This window comes from Passer montanus, unplaced genomic scaffold, assembly GCF_014805655.1.
Source record: "Passer montanus isolate IOZ18808 unplaced genomic scaffold, ASM1480565v1 scaffold3, whole genome shotgun sequence".
NCBI classification, from domain to species: Eukaryota; Metazoa; Chordata; class Aves; order Passeriformes; family Passeridae; genus Passer; species Passer montanus.
In genome coordinates this window covers 10,677,906-10,701,830 of record NW_024367707.1, presented here as the reverse complement: position 1 = coordinate 10,701,830, position 23,925 = coordinate 10,677,906, and the positions used below count along the sequence as shown (strand labels likewise).

The 23,925-nt window shown below is 38.8% G+C and overlaps 1 protein-coding gene across 2 annotated transcripts in view; it reads left to right on the top strand.

Annotated features, from left to right (window-relative positions):
- Positions 1-23,925, top strand: part of TBL1X (transducin beta like 1 X-linked) — a 191,208-nt gene that overhangs the window by 155,889 nt on the left and 11,394 nt on the right. For both annotated transcript variants that reach the window (XM_039714193.1, XM_039714192.1), the window contains 6 exons: positions 1,207-1,456; positions 8,034-8,166; positions 14,999-15,140; positions 17,900-17,963; positions 18,064-18,161; positions 19,652-19,712. In XM_039714193.1, the coding sequence (XP_039570127.1) occupies positions 1,207-1,456; positions 8,034-8,166; positions 14,999-15,140; positions 17,900-17,963; positions 18,064-18,161; positions 19,652-19,712 (748 nt within the window). The remainder of the gene's footprint in view (positions 1-1,206; positions 1,457-8,033; positions 8,167-14,998; positions 15,141-17,899; positions 17,964-18,063; positions 18,162-19,651; positions 19,713-23,925) is intronic.

The window sequence follows — 23,925 nt, the reverse complement described above, 5'->3', positions numbered from 1 at the left end:
GCAGTCCTGTAAATAGTCCAGTGAGCACACTTACAGATGAAAATGTAAGATGTCAGGATCTGTTGGCAAACATTTTGTTTATTGTGTAGCAAGAATTTGAGTCAAGATTCAAATAAATTTTGGTAGACACTTAAAAAATGCTGAGGAGAAAGAAATTATGGTTTCTTCTCTAATGACTATCTCCTCCTTTTTCTTCCCCATGAGAAAACAAATCCTAATATTGTAATTATAAGGGGTAATACAACAACTAGGTCAGCAGAAACATACCAGTCAGGCAAGCAACTATTTTTTCTATATTAGCTGTTCTCACCTGTGGAAGATTATATTGTCTATCAGCTGCATTATCTATCTGTATCCTATTCTTACTTGTTCTTTCTCAAGAGCAAATCTTTCACCACCAGATTATTATTATTGCAGACAATTGAAGGGAGTTTGCAGAAGATTCGCAAAATTGCACTTTACAAAGTCTACTAAAATCTTTCCCCTACATTTTAGATAATAGGGAAGTGAAAGTGAAGAAAAGCTAAGTCAATATAGTCTGTATTAAGTCTTCAACAGCCCCTAAAAGTTTACTCAATTGGTTGTTGAAGCTGAAGCCTAATTTACAGAAATCAAAATGAAAGTTGTAACTATTATGAATAATATAGTGGAATAAAAGAAAAATAATGGTAAGGCGTTCTTATTTGATCAGCTACAACTGGTGATGCTGGGCTGAAAAACCCTGCGTAAGAAACCAGTGAATTTATGCATACATCATGTTTTGGCTGAGGTTCATTATGCATCATCCACTTCCATTCCATTCCTATGCTCCTGCAAGTGTAGGAAAACAAACAGTTTCACCAACGTCTGTTTGCCTTTATCATGGCTTTAGCCATGACTCTGTTCCAAATAGAAAACAAAGTGAAACTTTCTGTCATTGGTCAGACATGTTTTTTAACACAGCTTGACTCCTATTGGATCTATAAACCATTTATATGGTAAAACTTTCTATAAAATTCCAACAAATTACTTTCTGACTGATCAGATTTCTGAGTGGACCATGAGTGCCACCACCACAGATCTGAGAGAGAGGCAGTCCATAGTCCTGTGGCACTGTTGGTTAAGTCAAAGTGTACTATCTTCACACAGCCTCGTTTTGTGATTCTTTGCCACTGAGTGGTGAAGATCCTAATCCTGGGATTTCCCTTCTGCTCATTTTCCCTGCAGGATGGTACAGTATTTGACGGCAGGCCAATAGAGTCCCTGTCTCTGATAGACGCGGTGATGCCTGATGTCGTTCAGACCCGGCAGCAAGCCTTCAGAGAGAAGCTAGCACAGCAACAAGCCAGCGCCGCGGCAGCGGCGGCAGCCACGGCGGCCACAGCGGGAGCCACGACGACTGCTGTTTCCCAGCAGAACACACCAAAGAACGGAGAAGCCACTGTGAATGGAGAGGAGAATGGGGCACATGCAATAAGTAAGCCAACGTGCAGCTGCCTGCCGCTGCTGGGCAGTTTGTTTTTCAGTAATATTCTCGTACTTAGTGCAGGGTGGGGTGCAAGGTGTGCTTTCTGCACAGTGGTAGAACTAAGGGTAGTTATTCCAGGAGGGTGGGGCGTTTCTAAAAAGGCTGCTGAGTAAAAATTATGTTTCACCTCACGTGTTGTGTTCTACCTGTCTCTGACAATCTGAAAACATCAGATATGTTCAGAATTGCAAGTTGAACACAGAATCAAGAAGTGGAGCTGTATGTTCTCTCCATGGAGCAGGCTACCCAGACTTCACTATCAGCCTTCCAGATGCTTTTAGATACTGGATAAAAGCTGGGCTGTAACCAAAGCTTGTCATTTTGGCCAGGCCAGGAGAGAGATGGGTTGAGAAGCTGGGACCTTGTCTTGGTTTGAAAGACAGGTGTCTGCCCAGGGAGGCAGGAACCTCCCTTGGAATAGAGAATGTGACCCCCTTGCCTTCAAACTATTATGACCGAAATTAAGGGGCTTTCAGACAAAGATATGGGAAAAGGAGTAGCAGTTCTTTACTGGTATGTATGTGTATAACAAGGCAAAACAACCAACCACGCCAGCAGCAGGCACAGGCAGAGCCACAGACCCAGTGCCAGCCCTCTCCGCTGTCAGGCGCCTTCCCCTGGGGTGCAGTTCCGGGCACGGCCGGCAGGGGCGCTGCTGGCTCACGGCCGGGCAGGGCGGGTGCGATGGTTCCCCCGCGGCCGCAGGGGGCGCTGTGGCGCCAGCTCCGCCGCCTCCCCACACGGCAATGGCAGCTCAGCCGGCAGAGGGGTGGGAAAGGGAGCTTGGTTTTCAAACCCACAGGAGCAGTAGGTGCCGTGCCTCTTTGGAGAGCAAAATGAGCTGTAACAGCAACCTTGGAAGCAGCAAGGGTAGGAGAAGACAGCAGGAGATGGAGCCTCACAGTGGGAGTTTATTCTCCCCACAGTGATCACAGTCTGTTTCCCCTCCAGTGCAGGCAAATGAGAGAGCGAGGAGCTGCACTCAGCCCCTTCCCCCAGCCCAAATCTCCCCTATCTCTGCCCCTCCAAGAGAAACCACTCAGCTAATAGAGTAGCCAGCCACAGCCTTCCCCTGTACTGTGACAACTTCTTTTGTCCCTCTTAAGTATCTGTTGTTATTGTCCCTTAGCAATATGTGGGAGAAAATTCCCTGAGAGAAAGAAAACAAAAGGAGTAATCCTAACCTCCAACAGACCTGCAAACCCTATCTGTATAGTTGTTGTGCGACCAGTGCATAGCCTTGTGCAGTAGCTGTCCTGTGATGATCCATAGCCTTGGCATGGTCCTTGGCCCAGTTTGGCGTGTTCCAGCTTCCATTTTTGTCATTTGTGGCCGAGTACAGAATCATCCATAGCCTTCCTGTCATGGTTACTAGCCCAGTTTGGACTATACCAACTATCCATTCCTGGACAGCATTGCCAAACACATGTGCCAAGGATCATTCCCAACAAACAGCTTGGATGCAGCCAACCTGTCTTGAAGGCACAGAGCAAAATTGTTCCTTGGCCTTTTATTTAATAGCATGTGCTTATTCATACAGTCCACTGCAAGTATCCAATTGAAGGTCCCACCTTCCTGAGATTTCCTTAGTCTTTGGGAACAGCCGGTTCTCAAGAGTGCTGAATTCCCCTTTGTTCATGGGTGACTAAGGGAAACTGCACTTATGTATTAATCATCCAAAGTCAGACATTTCCAACACAGAGTGGGACCTATCTGCTTGTGTAACTAGATCCTGATGACTGTGCTAGCACTGTGGGGCAGATGGGATTACAGGTTCTGGTTTCTGTGTGCAAGGCCCATTGTGTACTGGCTGACTCCTGAAACCAGCCCATACTGCCCAGTTGTCTCACAAGAAAACTCTAGAGGAACATGCATGGCAGGTTTTGTGGGAAGTCCTAACAGCTCTTTGGCTTAGACAAGGTCAGAACTGTAATCATGTAACAGATTTTATTAGTTCTGCAGTGTAGATACCTTTATCAGTCTCCACCTTCTCTTTGATCTGAATAGATTCCTCTGTGGGTCAGTGAGAAAACACTTTCAAAACAGGTTTTTCTTCAGAGAATTCCAGTTAGACGGGTTAGTTTCCCCCAGTAAAACTGCAGTTATTTAAATAACATTTTTATTTGAGAAAGCAAATGTAAAAAAGATCTGAATATTTTAAAAATATTAATCTGTTTTTAGACTATGGATTGCATATGTTTTACTTTCAACTAACCCTCTGCTTTGAAACTTTACTCATTTCATATGTGAAGGGATGCAAACAGAAATTAAAGTGCTGTTAAATATATCAAACGCTGACATTTTGTTTGTTGACACATTTTCAGCTGACATGTGAAAATTTTAGGGGAATGGTTCACTGTCTCAGGCCCAGAAAAAAACAAATTCTTAAGGCAGAAAACTGATCATCAGTTCATCACTAAAAGAGAACCACTCAGATGTATTTCCTTCTGATCCAAAGAGATATACCTACTATTGTATTCACAAAAGGAAAGCTTTAAAGATCAGTTCATGTTTATAGCCAGACAGCTTTAATGTCTCAAATATGACATTTTCTAATTTAAAAAATAATAATTCTCACAGCTAATTTTAATAGAGGGATTTTCACAAACGGTTGCAGACCTCTTCTAGGAATGTTGAGAAGGACTTTTCCTGGGAGAAAGAAATAGTCCTGGGAGACCTACTGAATAGAAAAGATTGCTGATATGAAAACTGTGAGAAACTTTCCAAACCTTAATTTTTACTGTTGTTGTATTGCACAGACCTGGCATATATTGGCACAGGTGTAAATAATGTGCCAGTCCTTAGTCATAGCCTGGAACTCACCCAAATACCAGGCTTTCAAAAAAGGTAGAATGGGTTGAGCAGGAGGAAGATACGTCTTTGAGAAATTATCTAGTTTGCATTTATTCTGGCGTGGAGTTCTCCCTGACACTCTTAAGTCTTTCCAAAAAGGTTTTAAAATATTTAATATTATATGATAAGTTTTTGTATGTGGCATTACCAATACAATATGATAGATTTAAGAAAGAGAGGAGACAGAAAACAATAACAGTAGTTTGAAGTGCAGATTCAAATACTAAATTTAAAAAGTCACTGCCTTGTCTTGTTGCTTCCCAAGTAATGTTCTCAGTTTTAAGTCACTTTAAATGTTACAGGAAAAAATAAAAGTCAGCATGTAGAAATGGAGCCAAACTTTGGATTGTTTTCCAACACAAATATTTTTAGTGTCATTTGTTTCATTATATTTGCAAGGGTTGGCTTAGGTTTACAAAAAATAAAGCTCTGGAAAGAGGACTAAGCCCTGTTTCTTTATTAAAACTACAGCCATAAAGAACAATTTTAGTGAAAGGCCTCTTAAATATTAAAGTAAAAAGAAAAAGAGAAAATATATTTCCTGAGAAAAGACAGGGTTAGCCCTCATAAGATCTCAAAAATATCTATTTTTTTTCTTTGGAGGAAATAGTTAGTATTACTTACCAGTGTGTTAGAATTTTTCTTTTTACACTTAAACCCCTCAGTCTTAATACTTTGGGGTAATATAACTTCTAATTTCCAGTCATTTGGCATTTTTTATACATTTGAGGAAAGTAATTATAATGTAGACTATAACCAAAGATCCCCTGGCCTTTAGAAAATGTTTTGTGTTCACATTTGGGCAGAGTCCTTCCCTATGTGACCTGCAGACTTAGGTTTTTCACCTGAGGCTCTGCTGCAGTTATGAAATGCTTTCTTTTTCAGAGAACCTCCCCAGGGCAATTTTGTGCAAATAAGATCTTAACAGAAAGCTTTCTGCTTGGAAGGCACTTTAGAACAAAAGAAGCCTGTTCTTGATGGTTACTGCATCTCACTTATCTGTTCATTCTCATTCCCCATGCACACATTGTAGCTGCATCCATAGGAAAGCCAAATTTCCAGGTGAGACCAGGGCTCCCAAAAGCTGGTTTTGGGTAAGGAATAACTTGTCGCTCTTGAGAGGGTGCCCCTTTGTGCTCAGGGGTTTCTGCAGTTTTTTGTTGTTACCATGATTGTATCAGTCATACACTGCAAGTGTCTATGTGAATGTGATAGGAGCCTGAGGCACTATCACAGGGGCATGAACTGTCCTGTTTGTTCAATGGGGCGTTTTAAGTTTAGTGCTGAACAGTAACACTCTAAATATGAATGTTCCCGACTACTGATGCAAATAGGAAGAAAACACATAAAATGTGAACAGTTGCAAATTATTTTTGAAAGGCTTTTCATCCTTCCCTCTCTTTTCTCATAAACCACCAAAACAGTTCTGTAAAAATCATTGCAGGAAGATACAATACAAAATAGTTTTGCAGGTATTTCATTGCTCCCAGAGGCCGGTTGGTCTTGCATGTACTAATCCAGGTATCAGCTAATCAAGGTTTCTTTTTCACAGCATGACTATTCGTGGAGGTTTTTTTTACAGCAATTAATAGCATTCAAAGTGTGTGTCTAGGTTTTTCCATTTGGCCACATACAAACAAAAAATATTCCTGAGTATCTGATAGCTACTGTTGACTCTGGGACCTTGGAGTAATGCTGCTCCCCAGCTGTTATTTGGTTTTAATCGAGAGCAAAAAGCAGCCCTGCCCTTAGAGCCAGGCAGGTAACAGTAGGATCCAATGTCGTAAGCATAGCATCTCATTTAAATTTTTCAAGGTAAAGTGCTTGAAATATCTTCTTGATTTACCCCCAGCTTCCAGCTCACAGTGTGAAGAGGGCACAGATGAATGCATAGCCATTGTCATGCTGCTGTTTTTCTCACGAAAATATGATTTAAGCATAGTAAATCTGTACTGTGCTGAGCAATAGAAGATTGTGATTTCTAGGCGTGTATTTTCTGGTGGGTTTTAATAGTGTTTTACTCTTCAGTACCTCACTGCTTGGAATATCAAAGATCCCAGCTGCTGGTGTCAGGCTAAATCTTGAGTATTGGTATATCTCAACAGTATTCAGTTTAGTAGTTGTACACCTAGGGAATGTCAAGGACAATGCTTAACATAGAGACTCAGCATAGGTATAGATTTTACAAACAGGCATTTCCAGTGTTTATGCAGCAAGTCTATAGGTAATAAGTGTAGCCAAAATACAGATATTTTTCATTAGAAATAAGCTGTCAACTCCTGTTAGTTGTTTCCTGATTTTAATACTTGATTCCATGTGACTCATGTAGATTCCATCCCATCTGTGGCATAGATATGGCACAGACATAGGTTTAGGGTACTAACCAAATACACAATGAGAAGTGCTATTTATGTGACTCAGCATAAGTTAGGCAGAGCCAAACCAGGTATGTGAAAGCCCAGGTAAGGATAGAAGTCTGGAGATCTTCCTCCCGATGGCACTTGTGCAGTGTCACAGTCTGTTTCACCAGCTGATGGGCAACAGCTTAGCAGAGCTGAAGTATCAGGACAGATGGCTGATTTTAAATGCCATAAGCATGCAGCAATAAGGGAGCATAATTATTCTACTTGCAAACCTATGGATCTTCATATGTGATTGAAGAATGACTAACTGAAGGACTTAACCCAGAAAGAGAACTTGCATTTTGATCAGTCAGAGCTGATCAGCTGGCCAAAGCATTGGTTAGGTAACAGGAGGCTGCCAGCTACCTGCTCTTGGATGTGCTTTCTGCAAAATGGGCCACACTTGTGTGTGTAGTAGCATCTGCTGTATGCTGTTTCAGTGTGTCACCTGTCCTTGGATGGTGTCTTGTTTGCAGAGAATAATAATCTTGTAATGCTGCCAGGAAGTGTAGCTAGAGCTTAATGAGGAAGATTTATACAGAAGCAAAGGAAGTCTGGAGTAAAAAACACGTTTCATGATGCAAGTTGGAATGAATTGTTGTTACTAAGAGAAATCCATCATTTTAAATTCAGTTTTTTTGCTTAAGACAATAAAGGAACCTTCTAAAAATGATGTTACTTAGACCACAGTCTAAAGAACCACAGAGTTACAGCACGCAGGTTAAGTATATCTATGACTCATTTGGTACCTTTGTATGTATTACAATATCCTTGAGAAGGTGATCATTCACCCTTTTCCCTGATGTGCTCCAGGAATGAAGCATAAAATATAGGAATGAAGGAATGAACATGAAATATACTCGGTATATTTTTTGTCTGTTAGTAGCACAGATATTACTGATAGGAGACTGTGTAAGAAAATATAAATGCTTTATGTTATTTTTTTATTATTTTTATAAATCTGTAAGTCATTTTTAATGAGGCCAGCTTCAAAAGAAAAACTACACTAAACTAAATCCTGAGTTTTTGGGGGATGAAAAACTATGTAGATTTATACAAAATGTTTTGGAAAGCTCTACATTTTGAAGAAATATCAGAAATTTGAATGGCCAGAGAGAAGCAACTAGAGTAATATTGTCAGTGACCCAGCACAGAGTTTTAATTTTGGTGTATATGCTGCTGTAAACTACAGGCCTTGGGAAGCTAACATGATTTTGAACCAGACCTAACTGCATCTTGTAAACTATTTATTCTGCTGTATCTCCTTACAGATAATCATTCAAAGCCAATGGAAATTGACGGGGATGTTGAAATTCCTCCGAACAAAGCAACAGTCCTTCGGGGCCATGAATCAGAAGTGTTCATCTGTGCCTGGAACCCTGTCAGTGACCTGCTAGCATCTGGGTAAGACAGCATTGACTCAAACCAGCTGCTGCAATTAGAGAATATTTAGAGATGCAAGAACTTGCAAGTGTATTTGGGATGTGAATGAGTATTCTGTGGGCTGTTTTCTCAGCCTGCAGCAGTGTTTTTTTCAACAGTACCATCCCTGTATAACTGCTAAATAGTTATAAAGTGATGACAGATATGAAGAGTTTGTTCATTTAAGATGTAAATTCTGTGGCCCTAAATACACAAAAAATTTTAGAATTTTTTTTAATATTTCTGGATAGTTTCTCAGAATATTTGGAGATGATGTAATCTAGTGCTCTTAGTTATTGACTGGGGTCTCAGAAAGTTGTTGGCATCCACTGGGTTTTTTCAAAAGTATGGAGATGGGGGTGTTTCAGACTGGACCGAAGTTTGTTCAGTGAGCTGAACAATAAGCAGTGGTTTAAGGGAATGTTGTGCTTTTATTGTCATTGGAAGGGAGTGCAGTTTATCCTCTGCAGGACTGCTCTGCAATGACCACCAGAGCATCCTAAGTGGAACAAGCAGGAGACTGACTTACAAAAGCACTTCTAATTCAAACAAAATCACGATTGTAAGTTATATGCAGGCACTGGAGGAATCTGTGTTCATGCTTGAAGTTAAACCTTTACACGAAGACTAAATGTAAGAAATCTAACTGGGAACATGGAGTAAAGCTGATCATAGTTTGAGGAGGAAAATCACTCAGAGTTAGCAGTATTAGGATACTTTTCTAACAAGGAAGAGGAAAGTCCTTCTTTTGTTTCTAGCTTTTTTGCAAGATTATCAGAATTGTCTTCTTACTTACTTTGCTTAGTACATGAAAACAAGGAATTACAGTATAAATAGAAAAGAAAAATACAATAAATTCCATGTTGGATGAATAACAGAGATCTCCAAAAGAGTGAAGATAGAAATTTCAAAAAAGTAATTTCAGACAACAAATTGGGATTTTTGGGAACTAGAATCCTGCTGAGTATGCTTTTTTTTTCCTGGAATATCTAAGTCTGATAGTACTTTTAGCATCTGTAGTACTAAGTATCTTCATTTATCAATTTTAAGCAAGTCAGTGCTTGCCACAGTGGACTGCTTAGCTAGGATCCATGGTGCACAGTCCTAGTGTGCATAATTTAAATGGTGGAGCATTTCATAAATCAGATTATGTGTTGCAGTGTGTGTTTAACTTTGCCTCAGGGTGCTAAGCATTGGTGGACAGATCCCTGGATTGTGATATCTTACAGGTAAACCTGTAGCTTCAGGTAAACCTGGAGGATGATAATCAGAACTATTAGTCAGATACCTGAGCCAGAGGAATACCCTCTCACTAGCCATTCCATTAAGCTTTACCCTTCAGTGTAATAGTGAGCTTTACCCTTCAGTGTAATAATGAGCTTTGGTAGTGACTGTGGAGGCACATAAATACACACGTTGAACACGTGGTTACAAAGTACAATTGTGTGCTTTAGTCAGACTAATAGCAGTGCAATGACAATGCAAATAATTTAGATCCATGTGCATCGAGGTCAGATTTTAGCCTGCTTGTAAGAAATGAGGTAGGGATGCAGCTGGAATTGGGGTAATGCAGCAGCCAGTTCCTGGTGAAGCTCAGTGCCTGAAATGGCAGAGAATGCCCAGAAGAAAGTGAAACTGAAGGAAGAGAGCTGAGTGAGTGATTGTGCCACTGCACAAAGAAGCCTTTGTCTGGTATAATAACAGTGCAAGCTTTCATCTACAGGTAAACTCCATGTTACAGCACCAGTTAAGCAAGGGAGAGAAATTCCCTGAGATCCACAGTATGCTGCAGTTCTGTTTTAATCATTACAAAGTAATGATTAAAAGAAGAACACCGCAGTTAGTCTGATGTGTGAGTGTCAGATTGTTAGATTCTGTAACAGCCATATTGCGCTGCCCAGTCAATACTTGTCTTTGAGTTTCCCATCTGCTTGGTTGTACCCATCTTAAAAAACACAATTCAAAACCTAGCTATTAAATAGAGGAAATAATAACATATTTGTTTTGTTTATAAAGTGACGAATTGAATCTCAGTTAATGGCAAAGTATTTTCCTGAAGCCTTGTTACACAGGCAATAGATTTTTCTAGCAGCTAGCAGCAGCAGTTTAGACAGCAACCTGATGTAGTCCTCAACTAAAAGAATAATGCAGGTTCAGAACCTAATCTGAAGCAAGCTGTTTAAAAGTGTAGAATGAATCAGCCAAAACTAGAGCACTGGCTTCCAGATTTAGTGACTGTCCCACTGAGAGAAAGGGATTTTTATATTTAATGTCATATCTACTCCACTGCTGTTTTCCTAGTGTGTGGAGACTAGCATGGTAATATATACTCTCTGGGCTTTGCAAACAGCTATTTCAAAATATAACAGAGAGACAGGAATTTCTCTGGTCAAATAGCTAGAAAAACATATTCTGCAGCTGCTCTTCCCCCTCCACCACACATAACCCTTAAAGCTGAGGATGGGGGAGATTAGAAATACCAGTAAACGCTTATCAAAGGCATGACTGTCACCAGATGCCTATGAAAAGAATGCTTAGATGTTATGAGCAGAAGCATTATAATAATAGAGTGAGTGAAGTGTGTGCATACAGCCATGGAAGATGATTAACTACACTTTATGAAGGAAGTCAACATTCCAAAGCAAATAATTGCATAGAGTGTTTTGGACAGGTGAAAAAATACCGAAAAAAACAGGTGCTTGGTTAAATCTCAAGATTTGGCCATTCCCAGCAATAAACTCAAAGACTGGTATCTTCTGCTAGTTATCTTTCAATATCTTAAGTTTTAATTTCATGACACATTTAAATTGTTGCAGATGGTTATGTTCCCTGTGTAGTGCAGAAATCCATTACAGCTGCATCCACATTAGTAAACTAGCTGTGCCTGGGAATATTGCTGGGCACTGAGGCCAGCTGGCACAGAACGGCTGCTGTCTGTGCTAGCAAACTGCCCTGGCTGCCAAACAAACTGCACACTGGGAATCATCTCTGGACATTGTAACCACCAAGCCATGCCCAGGAGCTATTCAGAGAGAACATCACAGACCCAAGCAAGAGTGCTAATTAAAACAAGCCAAAATCTGGCCAGGGAATATCCTGTCAGTTTGCTTGCGCAGGTCATCATGGTCCTGTGACACAGAGTGTTCTGAACGTGCTTGAATTTCCCAGTGTGGAAGTGGATGGACTCTGAATGTAAAGGCTGCTAGAGCCTTGAGTTCCAAAACCTTTTCCAGTTGAACTTAGGATGTTTTTGTCATTGTGTTCCACTGCTGCTTCTGTTCTGTGACATCCAGCCATGCCCTTCAAGTAATAACACAGCCGTGAAGCAGAGGGACCTGGCCTCAGTTCCAAAACCAACAGTAGGTTTCTTTGCTTATCAGCTAGTCTATGCCAGCCTCTCTCACACGGAGAGGCTGCGCCTTGTCTCTTCCAAACCACTCTGTGCACCTTTTGCTCTCCCTAGTCAGCAAAGTAATTATCCATAAAAGCTGCTGTCCGAGATCTTTCAGTCTGGCTGTGTCTCTTGGAAGCAAGAGAAGATGATTCTAGGCCATCTGCTGCCATAGTTTCTGGGTTTTATATATATAGTACTTCAGGTTACTGTACTCCTCATGTCAGTGGTTTAGGATGCACTATAAATTACCTTTCAGTATAATCCTTTTGACTTACCAGGTTGAGGGTGTTAATTTCAGACACCAGCCCTCAATGTCAGGGCCACATATTAATTCTGCTAACTCTTAAGTGCTTATTTGTTGGCAGGGGACTGTTTGGACTGGCTTCCTCAGTGCATCAATCCATGAAAGCAAAGTGGTCAGCTACTAGGGGAGGTCGACTTGAATAACCTGTAGCAGGGAATAATGTTGTAGAATCAGTGGGGCAGAGATCTTAATCAGGACACCTCTGAGGCACTTCTTCTCCTAACTGCCTAGGAAGAGACCTGCTTCATTAAGGAAATGTTAGGTGTCAAAAAAAAAAGAGAGGAATTTCCTTCCCATAATTCTTTTAATAAAATCTCTTAAAATAAAATAGTAAAAGCTCTATCCTGTTAGAGACAGAAGTAATAAATACACATTAGCAATATTGCATCTCAAAATAACGGTGATTTTAAGCGTTGTAGCTGAAGATCAACCATCTTGCAAAATTCTTTACCATGCTGCAGGACTTGCAACCTCTGTGCTCCCAGTTACAGAATGGTGATTTTATATGTCACAAATTAAATTCCACAAACATTTGTCCACCTTGATTCATGAACATACTGGGGCAGGAGAGCATGAAATAAAATCCTTTCAGAATTAGCCTTCCTAAAATTTGGCAGTGCTCTTCCACAGTGCAGAAGGAGTATACCTATTACTCAAGTGTTCATGACTTGCATGTTGGAATGAGCTGCTTTATCATGTAGATAGAAATGCTTCTGTGGGCAAAGGAGATTAAATATCTTTCTGAATTGTGCTTGAACTGTGCTCCTCTAATAAGGCAGGGTTCACTGAATCGTTCAACAGAAATCAGAATGCTTTCCAGAGCATTCTCTGGACTCTTTTTTTTTTTCCCCTCCAGCAACAAAAGGGAAGACACACAAATACCCTTGCTGCACACTGCTAGGCTTATAAAGCCTCTCTGCAGGGACACATAATAGCTTATGTAGCTTTGGGAGAAGAAAAGGGAAAAACAAAATTAAAATACTGGAAAATGAGATTGCCTGTGCCTTGCCAGAAAACTGACTAAATAAAACTGTTGAAAAACAAAACATAACCCTTTTAGAACTAGCAAATAGGATATTGTATTTGATGGCCAAGTGACTGAGTACTTTATTCACAGGGTCCAATAACAAACTGAATTATTACAATGAAGGCAGGACGGTCCTGCAGTCTTATATAGGAGAGAAGCCAGCTCTGAAGGAATTTCCTACTTAGCATGTTAACCAATGAAGCAGTCCTTTAAAGACTTATATTCCCATCATTGTTAATTACCACTTTTAAAAATGTTCCTTAACTTCTGAGCCTCATGATTAACTCGGTTAATTTTCTAGCCAACATATGCAAAAATGTCAGTTTTCCAGACCTTTGAAGAAGTAAGGGTATATATTACAGTCACAGCTGTGTGGTGGCAAAAATTACCCTGATCTGAATTATTTCTTAATCACTGATGTGAAAGATATGTCTTGAAAATTAAAGAGTGGCTTTACAGGAGTAGCTGGGTTCAAAACCCTGGCCAGCCATCACACCTCAGCTTGGCACAAAAGGTTCACAGGAGATGGGGCACATTCCCCAGACATGCCATAACCCAGAAGAGCTCAGAGCTACTGGTACATGTAGAGAGGTGTTTGCTTTTACAGTTGAAATGTTTGTGTAAAATTAGGCTAAATTATTAGTAAAATAATACGCAGAGATCAATGGAGTTGGATAATTGCTTGGTCAATATTTGTATTTGAAGATATGTCAAGTGTTGAAAATTTCCCTGGTATTCATACTATCAGTAATTTAAATGCTTTACTAGTAGACCAAAAGAAAAAATTAGTATTCTCTTGTGGTGGATTTCTTTTTCAGTAAAACATGGTTTATCAAAGCAAAAATGGATCTCAGGTAGATCCATTTCTTCAAAAATCAGTCTTTGAAGAAAGACTTTTTCTCCTGGATAGTGTATCAGAAATAAAGTTCTTTGTCAGTACTTTTTTAAAAAGCAAAAGCTAACACATCAGATGTATCAGCAATGAAATTTCATCTACACTGTATGAATTCTTGCAAGTATGAGAGAGATGCTAACTCTGCTCCAAGTTTGTACTTACTGCATGTAAATGAAAATTGCTTTCTGGACAGAACAGGCAATCCAGGAAACTTGGTTTTGGTTGTTGTTTTAAAAAATTAAGGAGAGGGAGTGTGGAAAGAAATCCCAGTAAACTTTTAAAGTGGAATATCTCCCACTCCATGGCAAATTGATCTCTGTACCTCAGAGACATTTTTTCTGTAGAATAAAGGTTTATGCAAAGTCAAAATAAATATATTATTTACAAGTAGATAATGATACACTTTTCCTCCTCAAAACCTTTTCTAAGCAGAATCAGGGTTTCAGCCTGCATTAAAATCACCTCTGTAGAAAATAATTGGTCTATAAAATAAATCAAAATCCTGATTCTCTCTATCTTGTTCTACTATGGCAGTACTTATTTTGCCACTTTTTCAGACAGCATGATGGAAGCACCAAGCTACAGACAGTTACTGTAAGGTGCCCCAGACTAACTCAGCTATGACAGCTTTAGGTATGTAGTGCAAGATGTAGACAGCAAGTTTATGTGAAAGTTTTAGACAAAACTTCCCTGAATAAACAATATTATTATGACAGGTATAATTTAAATATGTGTTAGCATTTTTAGAAAAGCACACGGAGTACAGAAAGAGTTGGAAAGAAAAAATTACTTCTTAAAGGCTTGTAATGCCCTGATCCATTCAGCAGGTTTAGGGAAAGGTGGTTGGATCTACTCTGGGCAGTGCACAGGAGAAACATCAAAATTCTCAGGAGATACAAAACAACTTCTACTTGCAAATATTGGAACATTTCAGTAAAATAGGACCCTCTCCTAGGCGAACTTCTGCTAATTCCAGCACCAAAGTCTTACACCTGTGTTTTGCCCAGAGCCAGAAGGTTCCCAGCAGCCCCGTGCAGTCAGACACTCTGTTACAGTACAGGCCAGTGGCTCTTGTTCCTCCAGTCTCCTGCAAGGCTCTAATTCTCTCTCTGTGAAAACAGAAATACAGGCTTTTACACAGTTTGCTAGGCCAACATGAGGAGTTTTCAACTTATTTGCATAATTGCTTTATAGATCCGGAGACTCAACGGCCAGGATATGGAATCTCAACGAAAACAGCAACAGCGGTTCCACTCAACTCGTCTTGAGGCACTGCATAAGAGAAGGAGGACATGATGTCCCCAGCAATAAGGATGTGACTTCATTGGACTGGAATGTAAGCTAACTTCTAAGACTCTTCATGGTTTATAACTGTCTAAATTTAATTCCAAGGCAATTACAGTTGCTGCTCCATATCTTTCATATCTGAGGTGATCAGAAGCTCTGTCCTAACCTACTGACCTCTTGTTTCAAATACTCATAATAGGCTGAACTTTCTCCTACATGCTGTAATTTTCCAGGACTGTTGCCATCTTCGAGCTTAACAATGATATATTTATATCTCTATTTTAGGAGCATGAGTAAAAATAAACTCAGCTAGCTTTAAGAAGAAAGATTAAACAAACAATCTATGTAATACTGAAGCCTCATTAATAATGTATTTGTATCTCATAGTTACTTTGTTTTGGCATGTAAGGACATAAAAGCACTAGTGAAGCTTTTTCTGAGGTTGGACTCTCCAGATCCTCTCATTTGATTTATGCTGTGCACAGCAAAATGTGTTCACATTATTTTCTTTGTCTTGATAGGAGCATGTGTGGTTATTCTGTCCTTACCTTCTGGATGAAACTGTCTTGCCTGATCCCTTTTTTACTTTCATCCTGCAAAACCTCCTATCTTATATAATGTGCTTCTGCACAAAGAATACTGAAGTGAGCAGAGAGGACAGGTATTGTTGAGAATCCCCAGTCTCTGGGCAGTGCCCTTGACAGCTCTAATTATTGCCAAAAAAACTTACAAGACCCTGCAGAAACCTTAATTACTTCAAGCTAATTTTCATTCTGCCTGTTTTGCTGATATTAGCACAGACAGAGTGATCACATTAGTCTTGTTTTCATAGGAAAACAGATTAATTAAGTACCAGAAAGGATTTTTAGCAGTTAGATACAGTCTCAGTTGCTGGCCAGAGATCAAGTTTCGATTAATCTTTACTGCAGTATTGTTCTTCAGGTGAGCTAGGTGCTTCACAAAGTAAAAGATAAGGCCACTGCACAAGTCACCTTTCCCCTGGGTATTTTATATTTGCACAATGTAAGAAGTTGGTGAATAGTACAGAAAGTAGAGGTAGGTCAAGGAAACAAATAAAACTCAAGCTTATGTTCATTACTTGTTTCCTGTGGATATTAGAGTGAAGAAAAACAGTTGTGAAAAAAATGCATCTAGGAGTAAGAAAAGAGAAATTGAAAGAGGGAAACATGCAATGACTGCAGAACAGTTAGGAGAAAATTTGTCCAAAACCCTCTAGTGTTTCCTGTAGTAGTTCCTTACCTTCCAGACTTCATTGGTACTTCACTTGCATTGTACTAGTACTTAAGGTAGGGAAATGTTACTAATTCAAATACTTCAAGTGCTTCCAACTTACTTTGAGTTTCCCAAAGAATGTGAATTACCAGCCACGAATTAGGATAAACTGTATATCTAAGTTCCTGAACTTTTCTTTTTCTCTTTTTGCCCTTTATCACCTTTCTTCTCATCTCTGGTCCAGAGCAGTGTACATCACAGTGACTTCACTTAGGTTATGATTTTTTCTCCCCTACATTATTATATATATGAGTTAAATTTACAAGTGTTCTCAGTCAATGTTTTTGGAGGATTAGAGTGGGCATATGTTTCAAAGGATTACTTCATGCATTTTTCTAATTTTCTATTCATCAAGCTAGAAATGCCATCTGCCTTTATTGTTTATTTAGAACCATAATATTAATCATATTTCCCTGTGAAATATTCACACTGGTAGTATTGAATAAGTTCTTCTCTGGTTTATGTGACTTCCTATAAAGGTTATAGGAGAGGTTATTTCTGGAGGCCATGTTCAGATCATGACCTTTGATACCATGGGTAGGCTTCATCTCCTGTAGGTTTGACCATCTAAGCTAATCCTCTAGACTCACCTTAAGTCAGCAGAAATGGAGACATCTGCCTTCATATTGGGCATAATCTAAAGCAAACGAGTTCATGAGTTACACTTCAGGGCTGTAGTTACATGATGCTGTTAGCAATGAAGGGAGACTAGATGGCACTCCTGGACTAACTCCTAACTTCTGCATGTTAGGGATGAATCTCACTCTTAATCCAGGTTCTGAAATGTTAAAAAACTAAATACCCTGCTTCAACAGTGTCACCAGATAGCAGAGTTAAGTTCTATTTTAGTTATTCTGGCCCAATCAGACCAGCCCCACTGGCTGCACAGGACATATCCTTCTATGAAAGGTTCCTTCCAGAATACATGTGACCTGCTGATTAGATTCATGGGCTTTTTTCCTCCTAATTGGGACCCATCAATCCATTTTTTCATCAAGATATTGTGCCCTTGAGCACATGTGGGAGTCTTTGTTCAGACAAGTGGAAAGCAGTTCCTTGGTGGTAGATAATATTTGAGATGTTCACTGAGTGTGTGTGGCTTAGGGCCTTCTTTCAAGTAGAGGTGCCTGAGTTTCAGTAAACTGGGATTTAGACTAGGCTTAGGTCATCTGTTGATGTTTTGTAGGTCCTTTATGTCTAAGAAGTAGTATCTGTTTGTTAAGTGGAAGAAGCCCATAGAATTTGTTCTATCTTGTTTTCTTTTTCTAATTTTTTTATTAAATAGCTCATATCTGATGGTATAGCCCAGTATTTCAGTGTATGTTAGAGGATTTTATTTCCTCTGTGCTGTCTGAAATAATAACCTTTAGTTCAAATCATACCATCATTTGTCTCAATGAGTGGACTCAGAATCATAAATCACAATTAGCAAACCTTTAAAAAGAAAGAAAAAGGTTGGTTGAAACAGATTTTATCTCATATATCCACCTTTGCCATTTTTATATATTCCAACAGAGTGATGGAACACTATTGGCTACAGGCTCATATGATGGTTTTGCAAGAATATGGACAGAAGATGGTAAGTCAAACATTTCTTGTTCTTAAGCATCAAACAGCAGTGAGCTGTAATTTGACCAATTTGTAAAGAAAATGTAATAATAACCTGTTCTTTATTCCAGGTAACCTTGCAAGCACCTTAGGTCAACATAAAGGTCCAATATTTGCCCTGAAATGGAACAAAAAGGGGAATTATATATTAAGTGCTGGTGTTGATAAAGTGAGTTTTAAAAATACATTATTCTAACATATAAGTATGCTGATGAGTGAGCTTGTGCTGCTAAATTGCTTAAGATTATTTTCTTCTTCTCCAGGCACCCTGGAGAGTTTGGTTTTTTAAAATATATTTTAGTGCATGTTGATTACATTTTTGAGGCTGCATAAATGTATACTATTTTCATGGAAAATACTTAACTTTAAAAAAAATAGTGTAAAATTACATCTTGAGTGTGTCTCTTTTAAGGAAGGAATAGCTTCCAGTACTTATATTTGTAGTTTTATCAGCTATTTACGGGAAGAAAGTGGTCTTAAAGATACAACACCTTTTAGCTCATCTAACTGTTGAAACACTTTTATTTGACTAAAATTTATATGGCTTCCTCTGGAAATATGCAAAGAAAAAAAATTAGTTCTGAACTGAAAATCAAGCAAAACACAGTAGTTACAGCTAAATGCACATTAGAGATTAAAATTAACAGCTGACTGATGATCCATTATAACTGAAACTGGAAAGTACATCAGCATTCATCTTGCCTAACTTTCAATGTCTAAAACTTAGATGCGTGTGTCATCCTTGGCTTCCTTTATAAAATTCAGAGAGAAAACTGACACTTCCAAGGGATAGGCTGCATGGCCTGTGTTCCAGTGAGATGCACTGACAGTGCTTCTCTCCAGCTGAGGGGAGTCCAGCTGAGATTTGTGCCTTTGTAAGCTCAGTGAAACCCTGTATTTTTATATCCTTGTGAAAATGGAAGCTTTAATACTGGCTTATATTCAGCTACACTGATCTCCCAATTGTAATTCCATTACTCCAGCCAACTTACACTCTCAATAAAAGCAGCATTTCTTTAGGTGATCCATTATCAGCAAGATGATGCATCCTTAATTTATTTTCTGGAAGTATATTCTCCCAGTAAATTGACAATTCCCTCAGGTGGTATTGAGCTCTCCAGGGGACACACTCACGTGTGCTGTGAGGATGGATTAAACCTGTAGTAAGCCAATTACACCAGAGTCTGTCCCACCTCAGAGGCAAGAAGTGTTGTGTACTCTGCTGATAGAAAAACATTTCACTTATTGGTTTGTTACAAATGGGGTTCAGCATCGTTTTGAAGTAGAATTCAACTTGCATCTTTTGAAAAGGGAAAGTGTTCTTTAAAGATCATAACTGAAACTTTTTGTCAATATGCTTATTAAAAATGTATAGTGTTGTCCTCTAGCATTATTCAGAGAGACTATGCTCATTCTTCATAGTTATATTATTTCTTCTGTGGGCATGATACTTCCTTATCTACACTTAGATTATTATTCTTCAATACCTAGAAGTAATTTCTGGTTTTGCCACTGTTTAGCACACAAGGCTCTCTGTAGTCAATAATTTTATCAGTTCATCATTTAGAATTGCTACTTAGTGAGGGTGCTATTTGGGGTTTTTTCTCTGAGCTGAACAGTCACTAATCTTTTTTTTTTCCACCCTTTCTTTGGATGCAGACAACAATAATTTGGGATGCTCACACAGGAGAAGCTAAACAGCAATTTCCTTTCCATTCAGGTACTTTTTGCATAACTCTTGTTAGGAAAATGAAATGCAGTTTATAATTCTGTCAATGTACTTTATGCATATCTGCCAGAGTTTCAATCAAGTTTTTCTGTGCTTTAACTATCTTGAGTATCATGGCTTGTGGGTTTATTCTCATTTCAGAAAGACCCAGCTCTGTGAGAATCAGCTTTGAAAGCTGATTTTAGGAGAGGGTTTGTACACCAGTCATGTCTACCTAACTGAGCAGTCCTGTTGTTATCTATGTGCTTGAATAGTACCAGGTGGTGATTCATGAAGAGAACTTTCAGTGGAGGTGTTTGGGATCTTTTCAGTTCTCTCTGCTCCTGTTTCAATGAAGCTGATTTGAGGCAGAATCAGGCAGATTTGTCATGCACCTTGCATTCACCACTGCACTCACAAACATCCTCAGAAGTTCTTAGCTTTCAATTTTAACTTGAATTTCTTCAATATTTGCTTTCTTTGATTATTGAAAATCAGTTGCCAGCCTTGAGTTTCAAAACCTTGCTGCACCAAAATGCTATTAGGATGGTTACTTGTAGAACTGTTTTAAGAAGACAGGAGATGTCACAAATACTAAATAATCTTGAATAACAGACAGTCATTGACATATTCTGAAATTCACCTGAGACCAGGCTTGTAAGATGATGGCTGAATTCATGATCTGAAGTGGTTATATTTTCATAGTGAAGAATTTTAAGGGGTATAGTAAAACTGAGTTTAAAACCATGAGAGCGTTCTGGATTCTGATGCTAGAGGTGTTCATCTTCCTAGTTCGCTGTAACTAATCCATTTTTAAATACAAGAAGCTTTCACAATGGTGTTTAAAAGCATATTTCAGTACTAATTTTAAAACATTATTTTGCACATGCTTTTCAACTGAAACTGTGCTTATTCTCACATTTACACTGATGTGAATAATATGCAGTAGCAATCTAAATGGTTATTCAGCAGTAGACAAAAAGTATGTCCATGGGCACAGCAAATCCATACTCTGCATTTTTGTCACTCGTCTCCTCGTTTATTAATGCAGCTGTTGGTTTAGAGGAGTTGGTGTCTGCTGACAGATTTTCTCACATTTATTTTCTGGCATATTTTCTGGCATTTATTTATCTACCATAACTGTTCCATAACAGCAAACTGTGCACATAAAGTGATTTTAATGAGACTTTTAATCCTCTGATCCCTAACTAGTAATCTAAATAGTTGTGGATTCAGAACTTGGTTGGCCCTTCAGAATCGTGTTCACTGACACATAAGCTGTCTTAGCAGTGATGTGCATCAAGGACAAATCACCCCATCCTCTTCTTAGCAAGTTGAAAACTCATCTATATCTGCCAATACAGTATGTCCATGTGCATGAAAAGATTTTTTACAAAATTCTTGCTACACATGCTGTTTATCTTTGGAACATGAGACACAACTGAAGTGTACATGTGGAAAAGCTAATATTTTAAAATTTTTTTCGCTCTTTCATATATGTTTTCATAAGGAAGTAAAGCAGTTATTAAGGAAATGCTGTTGAAGAAATTTTTGATTGTAGAAAGCATATATGCTACAAAACCTTCTTAAAATCAGCCAGACTCTGTACTCACTTTGTTCTCACAAGTCTAAAGCCACAAAGACCTCACCTTGTCCTCTTTGCATCACCAGGACAAAGTAACAGCAAATTCCTTTCCATATCTGGAATCTGAAAACCTTGTCTACACTAGGATTAAAGGTGGCATTTTAGCAATTAAAAGTCTAGTCTAGGCAGGATACACCTCCCTTAACACATACTTCTTTGAAGTCTGGAGGTAGTTGGCCTGGAAAAAAAATAAGGTTTTTTTACTGTCTGCTTCTTTATAACAACTGGTTTAGTTTACACAGCACGGACAAAACTGCCATCTTAAAATATGTAAGGAAAAGTCCTTTGTCTGGGTGTTGAAGGCCTTCATGTCATTGGTGTTCCCATGTAATTTTTCAGGTTTTTTGTTCAAAATATGCAATTATGCAGATAAGTAGCTTCTAGGGCTTCATTATTTTTTGCAAAACTATGAATCATCATAGGGCATTTGATCAAAATACATATTCACAAAACTTACTTATTTAAAAAGGAGCTAAATAATCCAATTTTGACTTTTACTGATAGATACAGACTGATGTCTATGCTTGCAGGAACAAGTTGTTAGATTGACACCAAAAGAGGTATTTGTGTGGCCCAGTTTTAACCCTCTAGTTGTGTAGTGACAGGACAGGGGGTGAATGGATTCAAACTGAAAGACAGAAGGTTTAGATTGGCTTTCAGGAAGAAATTCTGCACTGTGAGTGGGGTGAGGCACTGGATCAGGCTGCCCAGAGCAGCCCAGGTTGGATGGAGCTCTGAGTGATCTGGTCTAGTAAAAAATGTCCCTGTCCACAGCAGGGGGGCTGGAACTAGGTGTTCTTTAGGGTCCCTTCCAACCTAACCCATTCTATGATTCTGTGGTCTAAGTGTCTGAATCTTGCTTAAATTTGTTCTGAAAAAGTCTAAATTACCAGATAATTATTGTAACACTTTCATTTTTGGTTTTTATTTTAGCTGCATTTTATGAGGATTTGTTGCTGCTTTTATTATGATATGTTATGATATTCTAATTGTTGTTATGCAATTGGCTGGTATCCTGTTGTTTTGGAAATGCTTTGGCAGTTTGATTATTTCCTTCAGGAACCACGTTTGATTTTTTTCAAATGTTTTTATGTAGTTACATATCCAGTAAACATATGACTGAGTACACCAATAAATGAATCAGTATTAATTATCAGCATTTTATGATTCAAATTATGCTGCAATGTAAATCCATAGCTTTAGGTGCTAATAGCTCTCTGAAAATTAGTTTTGACTTGTACATGTCATACTAGATATAGGCCCTGAAGGCATATTGTTATTAATAGTGATTTTTTTTGTTTGCTTTGAAATAGTAATACAAAGCTTGTAGCATAAAAAGAAAGACAAACATGCAGTTGAAGGATCTTTAATTGTTTCCTGATCCTCATTCATGTTCATTGGAAAGCTCAAAAGTAGTCTGCCTTCCTCACATGAATTTCCTTTATGTTTCTGCAAGGTCATAATTCCTTACCTGTTGTACAGAATTACTGAGCTTTTGCATTAATACTGAAAAAAACCCTTGTTTATGAAACAGTGTCCGTCTTTCTCATTTAGGCAGCTTCCTGATGATTCAGTTAGTGATATGGATCTATTTTGTTTTGCAGTTCATAACAATTATAATAGGAAAAACATATTTAAATGTAACAGACTTGTCAGAACAGATGTCTTTTCACCTCTGTATTACCAAAGTATCTTTCTAAACACATTTCAGTAAGGAATTTCTTGGTTTAATTACAAATTTGCATTGTATCTTTGCCAGGAGGAGATTCAACTTGGTTTCCTATATGCTGGTCTGATTCTAGCACATTTGCTTCTCACAAGAGTGTGCTGAGAATGAAGATTTCTATATTTTAGCAAGTCTTATGTCATCCTCTGGAGGGCAGCTAAACTCTATCCTGAGGGAAAAAGCCTGAGCAGCAATCATAGAAACACAAGCAAGCTGTTTGTCAGGAGCTTCCTCCTGCTCCTGCTTGAACTCTGCAGTTACATGCTGGAAGAGTTGTTTGGGGATTTTTTCCCATTCTTTTGTAAACTCTGTGTGTGTGTGTGTGTGTCAGTGTATGTCTGAGTGTGTGTGTGTGTGTGCTGCACATGGGCACTATTTACATGCTCACATGCTCTCTGTGCACAGAGTTTTGTTAGTTCAGTGCTAGTTAATGCCAAACCTTCAGAAACTCTTCCTCTCATTTCAGATGAGGCTGATCAATGTACCTATCTAAAACCAGTCCCCAAGCAAATTAAACCGAATTTTAGTCTTATTAATCCATGTGCCTGCACCAAATGATAGGTTGGTATCAAAGGGTGCATAAAGCTCTAGTGCAAAGAGACACAGCCACCTGCTCCTCCACCTTCCCATGTGTTGTGTCTAGCATTCACAGGAACATGCTTGTCTAACCCAGATGGAATTACCCACATTTTTTCTGGGTTAGTTTTCTTTCAGTTTCTTCACTGAACTGGGTTACAGAGGATGAATGCTAGACATAACCCATGATATGCATAGCTGGGAGCAGAGAGGGTGGAGGTAGTGTTTTGCCCCCTCTTATGTAACTTGACCCAAAAGATTCTCATAAGTAGATGCCA